The sequence below is a fragment of the Ictidomys tridecemlineatus genome, chromosome 5, assembly GCF_052094955.1.
Source record: "Ictidomys tridecemlineatus isolate mIctTri1 chromosome 5, mIctTri1.hap1, whole genome shotgun sequence".
Lineage (NCBI taxonomy): Eukaryota > Metazoa > Chordata > Mammalia > Rodentia > Sciuridae > Ictidomys > Ictidomys tridecemlineatus.
Window position 1 is genome coordinate 161,478,567 of NC_135481.1, and position 24,015 is coordinate 161,502,581.

Below are 24,015 nucleotides of genomic sequence, written 5' to 3' on the forward strand. Positions count from 1 at the left end.
AGTTGAAATACTTTGTCTTCATTGTCTGATGTTCTATCTTCTAAGTGTTCTACTCTGTTGGTAGTATTCTCAATTGAGTTTTTAAGTTTTGGTTTATTGCTTCCTGCATTTCTAGGATTTCTATTTGTCTGTTTTTTATTACCTCTATCTCCCTGTGTAATTGATCTTTTGCTTCTTGGATTTGTTTATGTAATTCATTGTGAAACCGATCTTTCATTGTCTGATTTTGCTGTCTCATGTCTTCCTTGAGACTCCAGATCATCTGAAGCATGTATATCCTGAATTCTTTATCTGACATTCCATCTGTTGCAGCTATTACCTCTTCTAGAGTTGAGTTGACCTGCATTGCTTGTGGTCCTTTCTTTCCTTGTCTTTTCATACTGCTTGCGTTTCTTTCTGCTTGGTGAAACTGTTGTGGTTTTGAAATTTTCCCTCTATTCATTTATATTGCTCTTGTATAGTTGAAAAATCTCCCTTGCAGGGCAGGTAGTGGCTGTGATCCCCCTCCAATTGGGGTGATCTGTCTACCATGCTGGCGGGCCGCAATGTCTGCTCTGTCAGTCGGTCGCAGGTCAGCCCATCCTGCGGGCGCAGGTTGCAACTCTGCTCTACCCCTAATCCAATAGTGATGACGTGTCTACCATGCTGGCAGGCCTCTGGGCCTGTTCCGCCAGTGGGTCGCAGGTTTGCCTACCTTGCAGGTTCGGGGGGAGGGGGGCGGCTCTGCCCCTCAGCAGGCCACTGGGCCTGATCTGCTGGTGGTCACAGTTCCACCTACCTTGCAGGCATGGGGGAGGGGGCGGGCCTGCCCCTCTGCAGGCTGGTGGACCTGTTCTGCTGGTGGGTCCCAGGTCCGCCTACCCTGTAGGCGCGTGGGGCAGCTCTGTCAATGCTCTATTCTTATTAAAGATACAGATGAATAAACATGATAAATTAAAACACACAAAAGTGATTCAAAGGTTTTAGCCATTACTGCATGTCAACTGGAAACCTATTTCGATTTCCTTGCTGAAAGCCCACAGCCTGTACTGTTAGTTGGCAAGGGACATACCTTCCTGACTTCTGCTTTCTCCCTAAACCCAATATTCATTCCAAAGCAGAGTGATGATCTGGGTACATTAATAAAGCAGAGTGATAAAGCTGGAATTGTGCAGAAGACACAGGTCAGTGTTAGAAGTCAATGATCTTGAGTCTAATATTCAAACTCCAGAAAAACTGTCACAACTGCAAATGGATCTCCCATGCTTGGGGCTTCAAGCCTCCCAGCCTATGAGATAACTAATTAGTGAGGCTGTTGTCTACCCTAGAGAAGGAAAATTTGAATTCTCCAGACTAGATGCTTGCAGGGTAGACTTTGATGAACCTGTATTAAAACCGTGATTACAGATCCTACAGCCTAAACCATAGCCCTTTCTAGGACAGGAGTACATTTCCCTGGATTCTGCTTTTTATCACACAAAAGTAAGGGCAACTTCCAGGTATACCTCTGGAGAATGAGGTTAACTAAGGTCTTATCCCACCTCTGCCCCTGCCTATGTTAGTTATATAATCTCTGAGAGTCTCAGCTCTGTAGCTGTACACAGGAGAAATGGTATAGGTCTATGAAGATTATTGTGAAGATTAGAAATAACACATAATGTGTGAGGTACAATCATAGATATCCAAGAGATAGTGGCATCATTAAATTAAAAGTTGATCTCAATTCTGTCAGTTACAACCGTTTTCATCTCAATTGGACATAAACTGAACATGACATAAACAATTTTTTTTTGATACTGGAGACTGAACTCAGGGGCACTCAACCACTGAGCCACATCCCCAGCCCTATTTTGTATTTTATTTAGAGCCAAGGTTTCACTAATACATTGCTGAGGCTAGCTTTGAACTCAAGATTCTCCTACCTCAGCCTTCTTAGTCACTGGGATTACAGGTGTGCCCAGCTAATAAACAAAATTTTAAGAACAAATGAAAATAATTGAATGTTACAAATGGTAAATTACTTGTTTGTTTGTTTGTTTGTTTGTTTGTTTTAAATCTTACTTGAACAGAAGTTTAGAAGGATGAAGGATGGAGAGGCAGAGAAGTTAAAATAGGGATCCCAAGATTTAATGAGTACTGGAATCTTCAAGTTGCTTATAGTAAATCTTCAAGGTATCTTAAAGTAAAGGGAATATTGTAATTCATGTGCATACTTTCAGTTGTATTTTTTCCTTGCAGAAAAGGAACATATTAGAAAAATGCTAAATTATGCTCATCTGAGGAAAGTATCAGTTAAATATCAGTTCATGGGTACTGTGTTCATGGTTTGACTTCTATGTGTACTATGGACAAGTCACTGATGCATTCAGTCCTGGGAAGTTCTCTGCTATAGTTTAGACCTCAGATCATCTTCATTATTTTGAGTGACAGAATTTTTAGTCAAAAATATGTAGGGAGAAAAATGGCTGTCTGATTTAGTATTGGAGATGCGAAGTGTTAAACATGGTTTTAAAAACTTATGAAGACAACATTTTAATTGTACTTTATTATACTTAGTTATCCAGGAGGTTCAGAATAGAAAATTTAAAGAAGGCAATGCTTTTCAATTCTATTGTCTGTTCTGTGGTCACGTTTTTTGCTTTTTTGGAAATTAAAACATTCTACCATCTTCTCTCAAGGTCTGGGCTCCAATTTTGTGAAAGCCAGATGGCAGAGCTGTGAATGCCACTGCTCAGAGTTATAAGAAGTAAAGGTAAAGTTTATTTAAAAAGAGGCAACATTATTATTGGTGCTTGATGCAATTTGGCCAACTACCATGTCTTGAATATTTAAAAGGAGATATAAGTGAATAGAGACTCTTTCACTTAGGATCCAGCATTGTGATCTCATCATAGGATTTCAAAACACATTTTTTTCCCTTCTGCTATACTGGCAGGGCAGGAAGCAAACTTGGCTATCATTTTTCATTATTATTTACTTTTTATTGTCAGAATCTACCACTCAGGATTGTTCTGCTATCTTCTGATTTACTACAGGTTGAGAAACATTTGTTAAAATTATGGCCAAAATAAGAGTGAGGGCCTAAGAATCTTTCCTATGAGTAAAGATGATGAACTCTATCAGAAGGACATAGGTGTAAAGATCAATTTCAAAGATATGTTCATATTCTTAAGTTACATGTGGAATGGGGGAAATTGCCCCCAAGATGAGCTCTAATACCTGAATAAAAATAGCTAAATATCTTACTACATAGGTGATGCATGATAGACAGGTAAGAGATGAACAGATAGCTACTCTCTAGTGGAGTCCCAAACAGACCTTAACAGATTTCCAAATGGTCAGACTCATTGCTCTTCAGGGTTTTGCTGGGCCATGCTGCCCTCAGCAATCTCCCGTACTTCTGTGCAATGCCTAGTGCCCCTTCCTCATAGGGATGAATCCCTTTTTCTTTCTCTGCAATACTGGTTTATCAGACAACTGGTGGGCTTTCAGGATTGCCTTAATGGATCAGCCAAGCTCAGAGCTGCAAGGCGAGCAGTTTGTTTTTGGGTGATGGTAGTGACAGACAAACCACAGTGTCCCCTTGTTCAGTCTAAGGGGTGAGTTGAAAGTTTCGACTGTCAGACCAGCGTGAGGTCTCATTTTTCTTTCCTGCCATGTAGGTTGCCCATCGCTGCAGCCAACATTTGATTGTGATTAATTTGTCAGGGACGGCCATACAATGGAAATGGAGAAATGGATTGCCAATTACAGCTAGCCTTTTCTCAGACTGCTTGGCAAATGAGTGCCTTTCTGCAGGTCTGACAGCCCCAAGAATGCTGGATTTGGCCTCCAAGGGAAGGAAGCCATTCTCACGTGTATTTTAAATATGAAGAGAGGGCTGAAGGTGACTCTTTTTTTTTTTTTTTCATTTACTAACCTTCAGGAGGTTTGCTGACGTGTGTCCTGGCCTTCCTGGCAAGCTCCACAGGGGAAAGCCACTCTGAGGTTTGCTTTTTATCTTGTTTGTTACAATGTTTTGTACATCTGATGTAAGTCTTAATAGTATGAATGAAAGGTGTGAGAGTTCCCTCCATTCTTCACACTGAACTAGCCCAAAGGGAAGTGTACTTCTGACTCCTTCTGCAATGCTCAGAACATACTAGTCACGGGGAAATGGAAAAGACACACACTGCTTTATCAGTTTATCCCCACCCCTCACTTCCAAAAGACAATATGTAATTTCACACTGATAGCTATTTGCAAAATAAGTTGTGATTTTATCTCTTCCGAGGAGATGTGACCTTTTTAAAAAAAATTTTTAACATCTCCCACGAATAGATTCATAAACAAAGAAATGTCTGGCTGTCAAGCCCTGTATGTCTCATAATCAGATTTGTTTCAGATGTAAGTGAGATGGACATAAGAACATTTTGCACTGGAAGAAAATCGTTAACAAACTGACATCTGCAGGTATAATTCTAAGAAATCTCAACGCACCTCAGAAAACATCTGAGCTACAACTGTCAAAGGGCTCCACTATTCATTTATTCTCATATGACATAACTAGCTCATTTGTAGGTGTGGGTGTGGGTGATAAAGGTCTTGTTTTAGACAGTAGGAAAAAAAAAAAACCTCTTTGTCGTTACCTTGTAAAGCAAAGATGGAAAAAATGAACACAGTTATTTAATAGCATGAGGGTTAAAAATGAAAATCTTAATATCCTAAACTTTGCCTACAGAATGTTATGTTTGAGAGGTAAAAATATGTTTACCATATTTTCTCACACTCATGGTCAAAGATATACATAATAGGTAATGCATTTTTAGTATATAAATACATTTGTATAAAACACATAATATATCTGGCATACATGCCCATAAATAATAAGCAAGAATGGAAATGTATTACTTTGGAGTTAATGGGTATAAAGAAATAAAAATACAGGTATTATTGAGGAAAGAAATGAATGGTCATTAATTTAATTAGATACTTAGAATTATGTATAATCTTATTATATGTACGTGTGTATTCATATGTGACTATGTATTTATACACATACAATCAAATGTACTATATAATACACATTGCATATAATGTATGTGTGTTTATGTTTATATACATGTGTGATATACACATACATGTATATGTATATACATATATAAATAGTTTAACATGTATGTATATTTGTGTATTTAAAATGTGATTAGGTCACAAGAAGAAAACTTAGGGGAATTTTAAAAATAATCTTGAGGGACTGAGGCTGTGGCTCAGTGGTAGAGTGCTTGTCCAGCACACATGAGGTGCTGGGTTTGATCCTCAGCACCACTTAAAAATTAAATAAAGGTATTATGTCCACCTACAACTAAAATATATATATATTAAAAAAATCTTGAAAAGGGAAGTTGGAAACCAACTAATTTGTAAATCATGGGGAAAAGACTAAACATTTTGTGATGTTTATGGGGGATTGTATATGAACATCTTTTTTTAATGCACAAAATACACAATAGTCACCTCACCTCTTAAGAGAGATACTGGCAGTTTCAGTTGGGAAGAAAATTTTTATAATTTTTATAACATTTTATAATATTTTGCTATTTTTAAAATGTACTAACTTTAATTATTAAAAGTGGCTCTTATTTGTTTTTTCTTATATTTTTATTTTTAAATGTTTTTATTAGTGTAACTATACATACTAGTGGGATTCATTTGGACATCATCACACATGCATAAGATAAAATTCACTCCATTTTCCCTTTAAAAAAATGTTCTGCAATCTCATATCAATCTTGGCAACATTAATGATACTAAGTGTTTAGATGTTTCAGTCATGGTGTTGGTTGGTTGGATGGTTGGTTTCTAAGAGTCTTCTCAAGGCTTAGTGGTGATCATGAAGATTATATGGAGGATATGTGTGATTCATTTTAGTGCCATGGGAACTTATTCAGCAATGTTTTATGTAGCAGGCCCTGTGCTAGATGGTGAGGAGACAGAGATGCCACATGGTCTTACCTCACTGTTAACTCAAAATATAGACACTAGAGAGTTGCCTTAATTAGGGTGCAAACAAAAAAAATTAATGTGTACATCTAACAGTAGTTTTTATATAGACAAATCCTATAATGCAAATTAGGCTACAAATAAAAAAAATGTGTACATCTAACAGTAGTCTTTATGTAGACAAATCCTAAAATGTAAACGATTTGATCAATCGTTAAGCAGCATTAGGGATTGTCTCCTACAAAGAAAGATGACCATATGCAGAAATATTACCCTGGATAATTGCAAGGGGGATCAATACAAATCAAAGTTATAGCTCTTTATAGTAAAGAAAAAAAAACGCTTGGTTGTAAGTAGTATAAAAATAAATTCTTGAGATGAAGTATAAGAATTCTAACTTACTTTATGTCCATGTTGTGAAATGTTTCTCCCATTTGATTTCTTGAAACTTACATTTTTTATTCTCATAAAATAATATTGTACCTTGTACAGAACATATCCAAAATGTTTAAATTCATAACAAACAAGCACAGAACATTGTATTTACTGGAAAATATATTTCTTCATTTAATAAGAATATATTAACTACCATTCATCAAAAATTGTGCTGGGAGCTGGGAAGTAAGAGTGAGCAAATCTAGACAATAACATTTGTGAAATAATTACCCCAATAAATGTAAAATTTAAATTGTAATGAGCATTGTGAAGGAGATTCACAGAGCTCAATGAGAATTGGCAATAAACTCAGATGGGTGCAGGGAGGTCAAGGAAAGCAAACCTCCAGAGATCATGTTTTTGGTGTTACCCAGATGACAACAGAACAATAAAAACTCTCCAGACTACAGGCACCAACAGCTAGAGCAAAGGCCTGGTAAGAACACCACTAGCTGAGTGCAAAAAGCTAGAGAAGTGAGGCACAAAGTGAGGCTTCAAGTCTATGTTGATAGCATTGTCTTTAAGCAACTATGCTCAGATTTATAGACAGGACTTCCCCAAACATTTCACTACTGGGGAACTCTCCAACTTTTTACCTTGCAAGAAGTAGGAATGGAAATTTGGTAACTTTTCATGGTTAATGGGGAGTTCCCAGCCTGTAAAAGGGTGTTGAAGAAAAAAGGAGTGATGAGGAATCTGAGTATGGACATGTAGCTTCTAGGACTGTAACCAGATGAATACCATGGCCTCTTATTAGCATAGAAATTTGGTTTACACTGGCCTGGCCAAGTCTCTATTTACCATCTTTGTTTTCTTCTAATGGCATAAGAGATAAGACAACTATTTCTTACTATTGGTCACTTCCCTGCTAGATTATTTTCTTAGCCCACCCCACTGAAAGAAAACAATCTCACTGATTCTGTTCACTTTTTTTTTCAATTTCTTAAGCAAGCACACCATTTCCTGAGGTTTCCTAATTATGGCTACTGCTAGAACAATTGCAATACACTGGAATTATGAAGGTCAGGACCAGTTTAACCAACATGGAAGTTCGACTGGACACTGACTTCACTCCTAGAAAGGAAGTCATGTGGAGATTTTGGTGTACCTGTGGCAGGAAGTGGGATGAAGGCTGCCAAAGTGGCCAAAGTAGTCCTGAGGCTGGAAGAGACCCTGGTATGAAAATAATTAGATAAAGCCTCATCTTCCCACTTACTTCATTACTTTCAGGAGCACTAACTCCAACTGTGATGAGTATTGCCTCAGATGAGATACAAGGTGGGAAGCAGAAGGAGTTGGAAGTGTTAGGAAAGAAAAAAAATCTAAGTGGAAACATTAGGAATGCAAAGATGTTCTTGGACACAGATGGATCCATATGTCCCAACTCACCTTCTAGCTGATCTCTGTCTGCCTGGAAATGGCCACCTTGCTACCAGCTTATGGTCCACTTGCTTCAGCTCTTAACTATTTCCATTTCTTCTTTCAGCTCTTCTCCTATGGCATTTTTTTACACTCGCCATGTTTCCTATTTCTTATCTCTCTCTATGATTGGACAGTGGTTTGGAGAGAGGTCCACTAGGTGGAATAGACTGGGATACTTCCTGCATACCACACATACACAACCACCTAGGTCCCAGTATTGCCTTCATCATGTTCAGAGAGATCTAAGAAAAATATTTTGAGACATATATTTTTGCATTTCCTGGATCCCCTGATGCATATCACTGTTTTATCTTGGCAATGAGGCATATTTTCATTGTTTTATGAAGGATGGGAAAAGCTGATGAGTCTTCATTTCCTTCTATGTACAACATGGGAAAACAGCAACGCTGTGCACTTCTCCTTTTCACTATGGATGAGAGAATAAAATAGTTGCAAAGTTGAAAAAAAATTGAAAGGCTGTAATTTAGGATGCTAACCTTTCCCTATGGCAATGCCAGCAGATCTTTATGGCTTGCTAAGGGAATCAGAATTTGCAGAAGCTTTAGTGCAGAAGCTTTAGAGCCACCTCAGTTGCTAGTGATCACTCTCACAAGTTCCTGTAATTATATGCAAGGGCTGGCATTTGCAAGGTTGGTTGAATGGCTGTCTTTTCAAACTAGGGCATTGGCAGTGTGCCAGAGGCACCATAAACCACAGGATGAGCACCTTCCTGAGGGTTAATCATACAAGAAGATTTATTGGAGGAGGCCTATAAAATTACTTAACTGGTAAGCAATGTAAAGCATTTTGTTTTAAGAACATTGTGATATACTTCTGCTTTAGAATATAATATGTAGTTTCAACTAAAAATACCCTTACTTGCATAGGCTATACCTAGAAGCCCTGAGAATACAGATGCATCAACTTTACCTATAAAAGGAGCTTTGATAATAAAATAGAAGGACCAGTATGAACAAAAAATGTGGATATGCAGGTATTTTATGCATAAATTCAGTGTTTATAAAGTAAAGATGGTGAACCCAATGGCCTGATATGGGTGTAATCCACATAAACAGAATTTATCTAGAAGCAGCAGTTGGAGTAAAAGAGAAATAAGCGGGAGTGGGGTTTCTGAGAAAATAAGGGAGTCATGACTTTTATTGGTATAAATCTTTGTAACTCTTTAATTATGGAAGGGCCTCAGTTCGATTCTTTCTTTTCTTCTTATAACAGAAGGCATATATTGATATTATATACATTTCTAACATGAATAAACTTGAAATTAAAGTTCAAATAAAGGGTTATCAGATAGACCTCCTGGACTATAATCTCATCCATCTGAATCCTAAATCTCCATCCTTGCTACTCTGCCCTATTGGGTGAATAGGGCATTGATCACAGTTTTTATATGAACAAGCTAGACATTCCTAAGCAACTCTTAGTCTCATCTTTTTCAGCCATAAAAATATGGATCAACTATGGCTACCAACATGGCATACCTTTCCAAGAACCCATCATCTTAGAAGTAAAACAAACCAAAAAAAAGAAAAGAAAAGAAAAGAAACTTACAGGGTATTTTGGGCAATGAAAACAAGTTCTGGGCTTCTTCTCTCCTTTAAGACTAGTGGGAAGGTAACTTATTATTTACTTCCCAAGGTTTCCTGAGAAGGAAGTTTAAAAATCAAATCCAACACAGAAACTAGACTTGAATTTGTACATAAGAAGCTGCTGTCTTACAACATGGAACTTCACTTTAGAGAACACAGATAACTACAATTTGTCTCTCTGGTTGAAAGCTTCCAGAGAAGATAAAATGTTTCCCTTCCATTATTATGGCTTAAATAAATTAGGGAACTGAAAGCACTTAAAATGAGTTGACTATTTTTTTTAAATAACTGGCTACCATGGTGGAATGATTCAGAAAACTTGATACATGATATTATAGGCTTTGTTTCCAGTTGAACACGCAGGGCTTACCATAGCACCCAGAAGCATCTGAGACACACGTGGTTTTCAAAGCAGCAACAGAAGCAAGCCAACACAAAGTGAGGAGGCTCTTGTGATAAGGGACTGCTGACTAATGTCATTCACAGCACATAGTAAAGCCTTCTTCCAAGAGCCATTTATGCAACCATAAAGATAACTATGATATATGTGTATTAAGAATTGTAAAGCATAATAAGTACATGTATAATGGCAAAGAAAAAAGCTTATAAATAAATTTTAAAAGATACTGTTGTAGAATCTAGGTGATAGTAGTGAATGCAACACAAAATTACTGTGCCCTTAAGGACTCAGAGGAATGGGAGAGTAATAATAACAATAGCAACAGTAAAATAAAATAATATTACTATTAGCAACATTGGTAATAACAATTGTTAAATGTATATCTGTGTATGTCTGATACCAGAATAAGCACTATGATGTTTTGTATAATTTAATTTTTACAACAATCCCATGCTACAGGCATTATTATCCCCATTTCACAATTGAGGTTATGGAGGCATTAAAAGATTAAGTTATTTCCTGAGATCACATAGCTAATAAGAGACTGATTCAGAAACATAAAACTATAGGATCCTGAAACCCATGCCCATAGGTACATTGATACATGTTCTCCTTCTCTAGTGTTGCCTGGACCTGTAAGAGAACACTAATGCAATGATACACAAAGACTGGTTATACATAGTGATACAGATCATGTTTCAGGAAACCTGCATCATTGTATGGGCAGCAGAACACCAGAGCCATCAGGGAGAGAGAGAGACAGAAAGAAATTGAGGACCAAAGAATGGAAATGTATGTTGTCTCAGGATTAAGAATTAACTATAGAATGCCACGGTATCTCATTTATCACTTACATATATAGGTATATCATTTCACCTACATCAACTGCTTATAAGCATTATTCATAATAGCAAAAAAAGTAGAAACAGCTCAAGTATCCATAAACTGATGAATGAATGAAATGTGATATATAGATAAAAATGAAATACTAATACGAAGGGATAAATCAGTGCTATATGTGGGTGAACCATGAAAATGTTATGTTACATGAAAGAAACCAGTTACAAAAGGCCACACATTTTAGGATTTCACTTATATGAAATATCTAGAATAGGCAAATATATAGAGACCAGGAATAGATTAGTAACTGCCCAAGACTAGGAGAGAGCAGATAAGGAGTGACACCTAATATGGGGTTTCTTTTGGGGCTGATGAACATTTTCTAAACTTAGATTATGATAATGGTTGCAGAGTTCTGTGAATATACTAAAAGCACTTTAAAACGAAAACTTCATGTTATGTGAATTATATTTTAATAAAATTGCTTTTAAAAAGTAGGCTCTGTTATTAACTGACTTTTCTGTTATACCTATCAAAACTAAATGAACTCATTCCTTAAAGGAAGTAAAAAACTAGGAAGCCAGAGTGTGACAGATGTCAGTGGTTACTGAATCTGAAGTCTGGTCTTTAGAGTAGAGAGAACAGGTCAATAATATCTCCTAAAATTCAAATTATACTAATTTGTTTCTTAGTTGTTCAAGAAATATTTATTAAGATCTTTTCTGCATACAGCACTGTTCTAGGTGCTGAAATATAATGAGGGCAGAACTTAGAGCCCAGTTTCACATCTAAGTCCCAATTACCAGCATGGGAATCTTGAATAAAGGGAAAGTGAATGCTATCAAAACTGTAGTTGCATAGGAAGAAGACACAGGAATGTTAGGTGAAGCCAGATTAATTTAGGACATTTAGAAAAGAACCTAGGTCAACACATTATAGAAATGAAGCAACTCCGTGTTGATTTTGTTAATTTCAATTCAATTTGGAGTCACTCTTGGGCACTCTCCCTGTGGATCATGGCTGAAATGGGAGACAAGGTAGGAATTATTATCTTCAGTTCTAAAGATTCTAAAATGACTTCCTTTGACTATCCAGGGGTTATAGGCTCATATTCATTTAATTATGGGTTCTCTTACTCTAGTATTTTCACCCAATTATGATCAGATTCTGCCCTAAACTCAGTCTCCCTGGAGTTCTTAGATACACAGGATGTTGATCCATCACTGCTCAGGGCCCATCACTTGTTTATAGATGATGTAGCCCCAGGGACTTAGTGGGTATATTAGACAAATAAATTGCAATTGATTCCTCCAAGGATTTTGCCTTGCAATGGGCAAAATTTAGAATATAATAAAAGATGCAATTATTTGTTTACCCTCGATATATTGATTCCAGTTTCCACTGATATTTCTAAAGTTTTTTCAAGGGATATGATACCAAAAAGTATTATAACTGAAGCATGATCTAAATATCTAAATACTTGGGCTGGCAATGAATGATAAGTTACCATTCAGATGCCTTCAGATTTCCACATATTTACAGATATGGTGGCACATGCCTGCAATACCACCAACTTTGGAAGGTAAATTCAGGATTGAGAGTTCAAGGCCAGCCTCAGCATCTTAATGAAACCTAGTTTCAAAACGTAAAAAATAAAATAAAAAGGGCTGGGGATGTGACTTAGTGGTAAAGTGCCTCTGTGTTCAATCCCAGTACCAAAAAAGAATTCCACATATTCAAATTTATAAGGGTGTTTAGGATAATAAATACATTTTAATAAGGTTGATGCTATTAAAATCACTAAATATTCTTGCAAAACATGCACCCATTCTGGGTAGGTGAAATTCCCCCTAAATTATCTAGGAGTGATCTATATGGTTTGGTTTGCTTTTCTTTTCTCCTTCAGTAGTGGAATCTAGAAGTTCATCAAAATGCAATGTCCTCCTTGCTTTCCACATAACAGAACTGTAGTAACATACATGAATTCTAAGCTAAACTAAATTTTGCTACTTCCTCTGCAATTAGGTAGCTTAGTCACAAGATAAATTTTTCTCTGACAAAAGGTAAATGAAAATACTCAGTATTACTTTGAGTCCAGGGACTCTGAAATCCTGAGTGTGCCTATTGTGTACATACACACACAGAACCAGAGTAGTTAAGTCAATGAGAACAATGGCTTCAGGAAAGCAGAGCAACTACTTGATACCCCAGTAGATTTCTAGCTCCTTGAATGATGGAGTGGAAAAACAAATCCTTCCCATAACCAGAATGCTTGCTTTGGAACTGGTAGGAAAAAGAGAAATAAACAACTATAGTCACTAAGCCACTCTATTTTGGAGTTTCTTTGTTACAGTAGCTTAGCTTTGCCCTAACTAATATAGTCTCTTTCAAATGCATTTCAAGATACATTTTAAAAATAGAATCATTGACTAAAAAGGATTTGACATGAAAATCACTGTCCTGAGGAAATAAATATACTTGACTTCACTGTCAAAATTATTTTTGAAGCCTTTTCTAAAGAAAGCTGAGCTATGTTTATTTAAACTCACCCTTCAGATACAAGTACGTACAAGGAGCATGAAAAAGGAGTGTCTTCCAAGATTGGATGAGAAAAGCAAGCAAGCACATAGAAAAACTTCAGTGATCACACTGAAGTGTGGTCAATTCTTACATACTCTAAAAGAGTTCTTAAGGGAGATCTTAATAGAACTCCTATTTTTCAAGGTGTCTAAAGATAGTCTCAGAGTTATTAGTAAATGAATATAGTCTGCAGTGTAGTAATAGAGTTTTCCTGTCTTCTTAAAATGGCTTAATGTTTTAATGCTTCTTCTATAAAGAAGGTCATTTTTAAAAAATATAGCATAACAATATGTGGCAGCATCTGAGGAAGGAGTGGGTTGGAACTCACTTAATCCTTCTAGTCCTTAGTCAACTTTTCATCTTGACACAGTTGCAAGAGTGACCTCACAAACAGTAATAATGTTGTAATCTTTATGATTTTTTAAAAAATTAATCTTTCAATTAACCCTCCAAATAGTCCAGTTTGAACAGAACATAGGGAGATGGATAGTAGTTTCTCAATGCATCTGCAATACTAGAGGACTAAGTTTTTCAGGATGTTTATTCCTTTCAGCAGAAACTCTGCCTAGGGGTCTTACTGTCGTTATTATATGCTCTGAACTAACGAATATTATTGTTGGATACCTGAAATTATTTTCCAATGTGAATATAATACTTTGGGTTGCTTAGACTGATTTTTTTTTTTACATTAAAGACCCATGGAGTTTTGAGACAGCAACAGAGGAATGTGTACCACGTGTTGTGGAATATATCCAGCAATGTATATGTGCCTGAGCACATTGACTTAAATTGTCTATTTGAATCAGAAGCCCTAGGAGAGTTACAAACAATATAATAGCCAGAATTTTGTTGTCTCAAACTTTCTATTGCCTAATAAGGGTTATCTCATAAAATTATTTTCAAATGTGATATAATTGAAATGAGTTTGTCCCCAGCACTGCATTTCCTCAAGGGAAGTAAGTTACACTGATTCTAAATGTTACTTTGCTTTGAGGGCCAGTGATTAACTCAAGGATTTCCAAGAGTGATAATGTTTCCTATAGTGGAAATAATTTAACAAGGATTAAAAAAAATAGGATGTCAGAAAAGAGATTTTTATGAGAGGGAAAAGAGTCATCATTAGACCACCTGAAAGGAAGTTTTCAAAGCAAATGGAAATATCAAAGAGAAGAGAAGAAAGGAAGAGGAAGGGGGAGGGAGGAGTTAGAGAGATGAAAGAAAAGAGTGCATATTTTTGTCAATTTTCCTCTGGTTTCCAAATGCATTACATAAGAGAACTATTCCAGAATGCCCAGAACTGCACAGCTATGGTTATTACATAGTCTCAAATTCTTCAACATTTAAAGCTGACACAGGAAGACATGGCCCTAGAGTGGTCATTGGAGAACATTTTACTTCTTTTCCAAATCATGTCTGAATTAAGACAGATGTACCCCAAAATATTTTCCAATTAAATAGAAAGTTAACAAAACATCACATCAGTCTCCTTTATACCCATTAGAAGCAAATTTGGATATAAATGAAGGATTCAGTTTTAAAGTCGTGGCCTCGGAGCATTTGGTGGAAACTAAAGGGAAGTCAGGGGATTTGATAGAAATAGGCCTTCTTTGTTAATAACTAAAGTATAATGAATAAATATGGGAGCTGCTTCAGCTCAGTTATGTCACACTTATCTTTTTCTTCAGATTTCCAGATAATAAACTCAAGTGTCTGAAATAGAATGACAAACTGTACCTGGAAAGAAAACTTCAAGTTTGTTTTGTTTTTCTTTTTCTCCAGAGAGAATATTTTTTCAATCTTCAATACTCAAGAGATACACTTTTCTGCCTGGACTTCATATCTGTTAACTGTAGTAACTATTATAAAATGGACTGAAATTATTTTTGCTATTTGCTTCTCAGTAAAAATTCCTTTGGCATGTATCATGTCTAGTAGCCTCTTTTGTTAAACATATTAGCACCAGAGTGTCCAAATGGAGCTCAAAGGGCTGAAGGCATGCACAAGGTCTGAAATGTCCATCAGGGAAGCTCAAATATGTCCCTCCGAGACTGGTGTTGAGGCCAATTCAAAATTTTAACAGGAATCTGGATTCCCAGTAAGCCTCACCTGGATCTATTTTTCCCAAAGTAACAGGGCTTTCTTTGGTATTTTGCCATATGTGGCTTTTCATCCTGAGTGTAAGCAGGCAGTCTGGTGACCTGTGCAGCCATCCTGGAGACATTACAACTGGAGCAGCCCCAGCAGCTGCTGAAAGTCAGAGTGGAAAAGTATGGTTCCTCTTCCAGGGGAACTTCAAAGGAGGTAGGGTCTGCTCTAATGGTGTCTCCTCCTTAAATCAGGTTGAGTCATGGGGTGGGAGTTTTTCAGTCAAATCAGCAAAAAGGTTCAGCTGATTTCTCTGCATTCAAGGGTTTGCCTCCATAAAACTGGAGAGTAGGAGGATGCAGTTTCTGATGTGGCCATGAGGACTCCCAAAGTGCTGGCAGTGGACCTGAAGGACCCAGTCCATTGTGAACACAGTGGTACTATTTGAATTTTCATAGATGGTAATTCTCAGTGTTGAAGTTACATGAATATGTGATCTTCTTGCAATCACATGACCAAACTCTTGCAAAAAGGACAGTTCTACCATACCCAAAGTTTACATAGCTAGGACTACAGTGGTTTGTAGCCATGAATCTAAAATTGAAGGCAACTCCAAAGCAAATAGGTATCTGAGAAATGATGGCTATTCAGGAAGTACACTCAGTCTAAGGCAGTCAAATTGGCTTACCAGCTGACCTGTCTGTCCAGCTGAGTAAATTCTTATGGTCCCATTTTACCTAAACAGAGTTTAAACCTGTGATACACACAAATACCATATCCAGTTTAAGAATGCTTTTTTAAAACATATTTATTTTCCCACAGATATAGATTTTTGCCAATTGAAAAAATTCCAACTGGGTAGAATGATTATAGAAAATGATGATTTTTTCCCATAAAGCTAGAAGAAATTATTTTGAATGTTTCACCATAAAGAGGTGGTAGATGTTAGACAAAATGGATATGTTGACCCTACTTTGAACACTGCAAGATGTGTATGTGTATCAAAACATCACATGATACCCTACACATTTTCATGATTTTATGTATAAGCTAAAACATACAAAGAATTTCTAAGCACTAGGTATGTAAAGAAGATGCACAATTGAATCCCTGACTCTTTACAGAATTCCAGACTGACTGTAAGTACAGAATATATAAGCAAAAATCCATGGAACAATAAGGGAACATTTGATAATTGGCTAGATACAAATGCTTAAGAATTTCAGAAGAAATAACACTAAGGTTGGCATATTTAGGACAATTTCCTGGAGATTAAGCTTTAACTTGTTCAGATGTTCATGGTATGTTTTTATTTGAGGCACTGGGCTAGACAGAAACCAATTGTGATAGTGATGTGTGTGTGAGTTTGGTACATTTGAGTGTGCACGCGCGCGCGCGCGCGCGCGCGCGTGTGTGTGTGTGTGTGTGGTGTATTTGTGGTATATGGTATATAATTCAAGAAAGGACCCAGGATTGAACCTTATTATGTATATGACATGCTCTGAGATTTGTTAGATCATACTTTGTGTATCATTGCAACACAAAGATGTGTCATATGGGTGAGTCCCAAGAAATAACTCAAAGTATATTCTGGAGAAATCACTAATCTAGAAAAAAAGTTGAGAAACTAATAATTTCTCTCATCAAAGAACTTCAAAAATGCTACAAACTAAATCCTCCTTTTAAAGATGCAAAGGCAAAGGAATATATAAATATCTTAGCATATCAATTTATCATATCTCAATGAGAGACTTCTTTTCCCCCCTCTAACAAATTTTGAAAACATTACTTTAGGATGATATGTAAAGTGCCCATTGTTCAGGCTAGGAAGCATGAACATTAACCTGCAAGTAATGGAATGTAATCAAAGGCATCTGAGCAGGTGGGAAACATGTACCATGTGAAATTTTTGAAAAATTAATCTATCAAGGTTTGAAGTACAGACTAAGAAGGGCAAGGAGTGGGACCAAAAGATTATTCTGGAAACTTGCTCAGAATCTACTCTTGTATGATTTATAAAGAGTTGGGAGTTTGCTTTTCTTGATCTTTAAAATTTTTCTTTGTATATAAGGATGACTTTTTTTAAAAAAAGTCTTTGTAAATGAAGGAAGAGGAGCAAGAATCTGAAGAAGAGCAAGAAAGCAATTGTTCTATGATGTGTGGATCCTGAGAAAGCACCAAAGACGAGTCAGAAAGCTTTAACTTTACAAAGACCATGTGAAATATTTTTAAATTGCCTAATGCTGAATGATCCATAAACTGCAGAGACTTAGAGTGATCTAAAAGTTCCTGCAACAGGATGTCATGGGGCTGAAAATAAAACTAGGTGTTAGGCTCAGTGGGACTAACCAACGTGGCACCTAAATTAGTCAGCTTTTCAATGGTGTGAACAAAATACCCAATAATAAATAACTTAGGGGAGGAAAAGTTTATTTTGGTTTATGATTTCATAGATTTTAGTCCATGGTTTAGTCTAGGGTGAGTCCATTGCTCTAGGCACAAGGTGAAGTAGAACACTATAGCAAAAGGATATGGAAAAGAAAAGCTGCTCCCTTCATGGTGGCCATAAAGCTGAGAAAGAGGGGAGAGGGGGCCAAGGAAAGATGCACACTTGGGGCATGCTTCCAGTGTCCCACCTCCTCTCGTCATGCCCTACCTGCCTATGGTTACCCCCCAGTTCATGTATTCAAAGTAGGATGGACTGATGAGGTCACAGCTCTCACAATTCATTCATTTCACTTCTGCATTAACATAGGAGTTTGGGGGGACTCTTCATATGCAAACTCTAGTAGCACCTCACTTCCGAGGGCAAATTGAGGTGAGTAGCTAGAGTCTGAGAATCATATTCCTTGACATGGTGAAAATGGACACCTCGGCCCAAGATCCAGAGGAGAGGCCCACCTGCCAAACACGGCCTGGACATAGGGAGGAGAGGCCTGTCCTGAACCCAGAGATACATGGTGAGCCACCCTGCACTGAGGATCCTTATTCACCAAACCGTGGCTCCACAGCCCAACATCAGGCTGCCACTGCCACAAAACTGGAATATCACTGCTTCTATCAAGGACCACAATAAGGACCTGGTAAGATATCATCAAGGTCCCTGTGAGCCTGTCTGCACCAAAAGTATCTCTACTAGGGGTGATAACAGTTATCCTGTTGCTGAGGTAACAGGGAGTCTTGAGTGGGGTTGCCTATCTCTTATTTCTCCAGCCAACTTCAGGTGATTACCCTCTCCCTAGTCATATAACCTAAAACCTCCATATTCTCACATCCTACCTCATAAATATCTCAGCCAATTCCCTAAACCCCCCTTCTGCCATCAGAAACTGTAAACCATTATGCAAACCTATTGACTATAAGGTAGAAGATAACCGAACTCATCATTTCTGATTATAGTGAAAAAACTGTAAATGTAAAAATAGAAGCTGATATATGGCTGCATGTTGGTACGTTGAGTGCTCTAATATTGATCTCTCCCTTAAAAGTGAGGTATTGGTAACCTACAGGGACAGTATAAGACAATAGGGCAGAAGCTGTCATACCTCAGATCTATATTGCAAGAGAGGAAAACTCATAGCCATCATGAAAAAACAAGGGAAGAAAGTGCCCCCAAACAAACCAAGATACCATAACAATAGAACCCATAGATAGCAAAGTACGTGAAATGTCAGAGAAGTTCAGAGTATACATAACTAGAATAATTGTGGAATTAAAGAACAACTTAAGTGAGCAGATACAGGCAAAAAATGATCACTCCAACAAAGAGATAAGAGAGCAAATACAAATTGCAAGAGATTATTTCAAGAAATAGATACAGATATTGAAAAAAAATAAATAGAAATCCTCAAAATGAAAGAAGCAATAAACCAATTAAAATACTCAATAGATAGCATCACCAACAGACTAGATCACTTAGAAGACAGGACCTCAGACAATAAAGACAAAATATACAATCTTGAAAATAAAGTTGACCTCCCAGTGAAGATAGTAAGAAACCATGAACAGAATATCCAAGAATTATGGGATACCATCAAAAGAACAAATTTAAGAGATTTATAGGCATAGAAGAAGGTTCAGAGATTCAAACCAAAGGAATGTGCAATCTTTTCAATGAAATAATAGCAGAAATTTTTCTAAGCATGAAGAATAAACTGGAAAATCAGATACAAGAGGCCTATAGGACACCAAATGTACAAAATTATAACAGACCTATATCAAGACACATTATAATGAAAATGCCTAGCATGCAGAGAAAGGATAGAATTTTAAAGGGCACAAGAGAGAAAAATCAGATTACCTATAAGAGAAGATCAATTTGGATCTCAGCAGATTTTTCAACCCAGACTCCCAAAGCTAGGAGATCCTAAAACAACATATAGCAAGTTCTAAAAGATTATGGATGCCAACTAAGAATCTTATATCTAGCACAATTAAGCTGCAAATTTGACAATGAAATAAAAACCTTTCATGATAAATAAAAGCTGAAAGAATTTACAGCAAGAATGCCTGCTCTATAGAACATTCTTGGCAAAATATTCCACAAGAAGGAAATAAAAATAACAACAAAAATCTGCAAAGAGAAGAACTACAATAAAGGAAAAGCCAACCAAAGTAGAAACCAAGTCAAATTAAATATTAAAAATAAACAAAAATGACCTGGTAATACAATTCATGTCTCTTTCAACTCTTTGATAAATTTTCACACATAAAAATGTTAACTATAATATCATCTAATTTTTCAGGTTTTGGTTTATTTCATATTTTATGTTTTCTGTTTCTCTTCACAAAGTTATACAAATATGTTCTTTAAAAGTTTTATCATTTTATATGTTATATTTTAATATATAATTTATCTGGCATGTGTATATACATTGCCTGTGATATGAGATGAGGTATATTTTACTCTCTTATAATTTAAAATCCATTATTCAAGATTCAAGGATGAAAAAGACTAATCAGAGTAAAAAATTGTTTAGTAAGGTATTTATAAAGGTAAGGGCAAAGTTGAGGGTAACTAACAAATTTTATGAAGCACCTTTCATTCTGTAAACTTGGAGAGGTAGGAAGTGAAATAAGAGAGAGCCATTATGAAAAACTTGTAGGAAAAGGTGACCTGACTGAAGTTATTCCCATCAAAAGCATGTAAAAACCATCTCACAGTCTTATAGGGAGTCTTATAAGGAGGAATAAAACACCTCATTCTACTCTTGTATATTCTAAGTTCATCACTTTGGTGTCCCTTTCTGATGGAACTCAACATAACAAGGGGACTTATCATGCAGCATACAGTATATATCTCACTAAAAGGTGAAAGATGGAGAAAGGAGCCAATATGGCAGGCATTGGTCACAAGAGGCCACTGAGTATTTGAAATGTGTCTAGTCTGAATTGAGGTGTACTATGTGTTAAATAGACATTAGATTCCAAAGAGTTGCTAGGACAAATAAAATGAACATGAAATATCTTACTAACAATTATTTTCTTTGCAAATTTTGTTGGTAATCCATTGGATTAAATGAATTAATATATGGTAGTACTATATATCCATATATGTATGTTGTCATTTTTTTTATATTTGTGTTATCAAAATTTATATAACTATAAAACTAAGTGGGGTAACTTTTACCATATATAAATTATATATCAACAAACATGACTCTGAAAATAAATCTAGTTCATTAAGTGTTTTAACAGTATTGGGCACATACTAACAACCTAATAAATAATGGATATAATTATGATTCATTAAAACAACCAGCATCAAGCTGTTTCATAGTGGAGTAGTGAGGGGGAGCATGGGAGGAATGGACAAACTCTAGATAAGGCAAAGGGGTGGGAAGGAAATGGAGGGGGCATGGGGTTAGAAATGATGGTGGAATGTGATGGACATGATTATCCAAAGACACAAATAGTTTGAATATACTTTGTATGCAACCAGAGATATGAAAAAATGTGTTTTACATATGTAACATGAATTGTAATGCATTCCGTTGTTATATATAACAAATCAGAATAGAAAAAAAATCCTCAAAAAAAAACCCATTGTGAAAATGACTAAGGTTGCTGCTTGGTTATAGTCCTTCAAACTAGCTCTTGAGACCCATTCTATTGATATCCTAACCAATAGTCTTCACTTTTCTCCTTTCATTCACCACAATGGGATACTAAACCAGTTATTCTATTTTGAGCCACATTATCCCTCTAGAGAGAAATCCCTGCCCTACAGAGATCAAAGTTGACTTTGATCCACTTGAGATTTGATATGTCTTACCCTCCATTCAGGAGTCTCTGATTTTATGGTCCCTCCTCATCTTCATTTATTTTTCCCTTTTCTAGCCACTCCCTTTTTTAATAGTATAACATGTTAGATAAATTCTTCTTTTGAAGTTCTTCGCACATTACCATAAGATTCTCAGACATAAAACAGACATCAAAAATCTGACAAGGTAATAAGCAAAGAAAAAAGTGTGCGAAGTATTGTTTTAGGCAGTTGGGTCTTTGTCAAGGAAAATTGAGACTGGGATGAAAGAACATTCTCAAAATGAAAACCATTTCTGCAATATGGTCTGGTTTGACTCTGGATACGATGAAATAAAGGGTTGGACTCTACCAGGCAAAAGTTTGCACGTAATGCTTCCTTTAAGAAAATATTTAAGATTCATAACTACATGTTTGGGAGGCAGGAAAAATGAGCATGATGGGATAATTGTGCAGATGGTCCAGTTTAGCCCCCTCTAGCCCATTGTATATCCTATTTCTATAAAATAAAATCCTAATACCTAGCATAGAATCTGGAGAGGAAGAGATACACCTGAAATCTTTAAGTGTGTGACCAAATCCTTCACCATGTGATTTGATTGAATCCTACATTTTCCATGTTCTAAGACCTTAAAAAAATAATAGATTAGGAAAAAATAAATTTCCGACATTTTCCATCAATCTAGGTAATGAATTTAAACTATCTTTTACAGATTTTTTGCAAATTTTATTTTCCTGCTAGGATCTGCCACATAAAATGTTTAATATATTTTTCTTGAATAAGAAGAGCATAAAATGATAAATATACCCCATTTTTACCTGAATATTGTAAAAGAGACTTATTAATAGTCTGGGACAAAAAGCATAAAACAGTATCACTATATGTAAAAAAAAAATATTTAAGGAGTTTTAAACTAGAGAAAACAAGTAATTAGACATTTTTGTTTCATCTACAAGTGAAACACACTACTTAAAACAATCAATCAATCCAAGGAAAAATTTTTACAGCTTATTAAAGTTCTTTGCTTTTATCAAGTCACTTTAGATTTTGTAAAAATCTGAAGATGCATATATATGCATCTGTATGCATCTTAATATTTCTATTACTTTGCAATTTGCAACAAAATAATTATAGAGCTAGGTTTGATGCACATCATGCTTTTTCTGAGATAAAACCTGACTTTATTACAGAAAACAATGTAGAAGTCAATCTTGGTAGAACAATTTTTTTGCTTAACAAAGGCTTCAAGATACAGTGTATTAAATGATTTACAAACTCAAGAACAGAGAAGAAACTGAATAGCTTCTGAGATTCCTTAATGGGTTTTGACCTGCATTTTCAGTCTCTTTAATTCAAAATAAAATATGTTCATCAGAGAACCTCTTATTTTTGCAGTTAAATTGCCGCCCCCACACCAATTTAACAATAAAAAGAGAAATACAAATATCATCAAAAGCTGCACTTACCATAAATGCCTGTGGAGATGCAGGGAAATGCCTGTGAACAAACCACAAAAATAACAATAAATTTTAAGGGAAGGCTCTGCCAGACATCATCTATCTTGACAATTGTCTTGCTTGATAATAGGATACCCTCTACTTGCATCCTCAGAATAATAAGCTGGAGTAAGAGATACTAGAAATGGGGATGTTCGATTAACTGAAATATTTTCTTTATCTGCAATTCCACCAATTCTTAAAATCCAACTATTAAATTATCAGGAAACTTGTGAGCCATTTTTTAAACAATTAGTATTAAGAAATTACATCACATTAATCGCCAATGAAATAGAGTATATTAAAAAAAGATAACCAATAATCAGAGTTCATTCTTTCTAATTAGTTTGTCACATTTAAATATTACTTATGCTCTGGAGATTATTTATGTCTATCATATTTATACAGTGGAAATACCACATAATGGTTGCTCCCGAGAATCTCTGCTCAGCTGTGTATTATGTGATGTTGCCTTCATGGCTGGAAACCTGAAATCATTAGTCAATATTCATGTTCCATATCATGGACCAAGTGAAACCAGGCTACAGATATACAATTTTGGTAAACTTTGCCAAAAGCATTTGGTGAAAATCTATTGTCTATTTAAAATGTATAATAAGAACTATTCTGTGTTTTATTCTTATATGTAAATTGTATATCAGGAAAATTTTTAAAAAACTTACATAGTACATATGCAGTTTTTTTTACTATGAGAGCTGATCTTTAAACACTCACTGACAATTACTTTTTATATCATATTTTGCTGAGCAATATGTTTCAAAAAATTATTTAAAAACATGGATGAACAAATGCAAATGTACATTTTACTTTAAATTAGGCTTTATAACTGTAGAAAGTGATCTGGGTGTGGCAATGTCTTTTCCCTATGCACTTCTGTGTAAATTCAATTAAGTTGTTTTAATCCTT

At 35.9% G+C, this 24,015-nt stretch overlaps 1 protein-coding gene across 8 annotated transcripts in view; it reads right to left on the reverse strand.

Moving 5' to 3' along the window:
• Macrod2 (mono-ADP ribosylhydrolase 2) overlaps window positions 1-24,015 on the reverse strand; it is a 1,956,002-nt gene that overhangs the window by 573,328 nt on the left and 1,358,659 nt on the right. For all 8 annotated transcript variants that reach the window (XM_078051387.1, XM_078051384.1, XM_040275965.2 and 5 more), the window contains one exon: window positions 23,059-23,089. In XM_078051387.1, coding sequence (XP_077907513.1) covers window positions 23,059-23,089 — 31 coding nt within the window. The remainder of the gene's footprint in view (window positions 1-23,058; window positions 23,090-24,015) is intronic.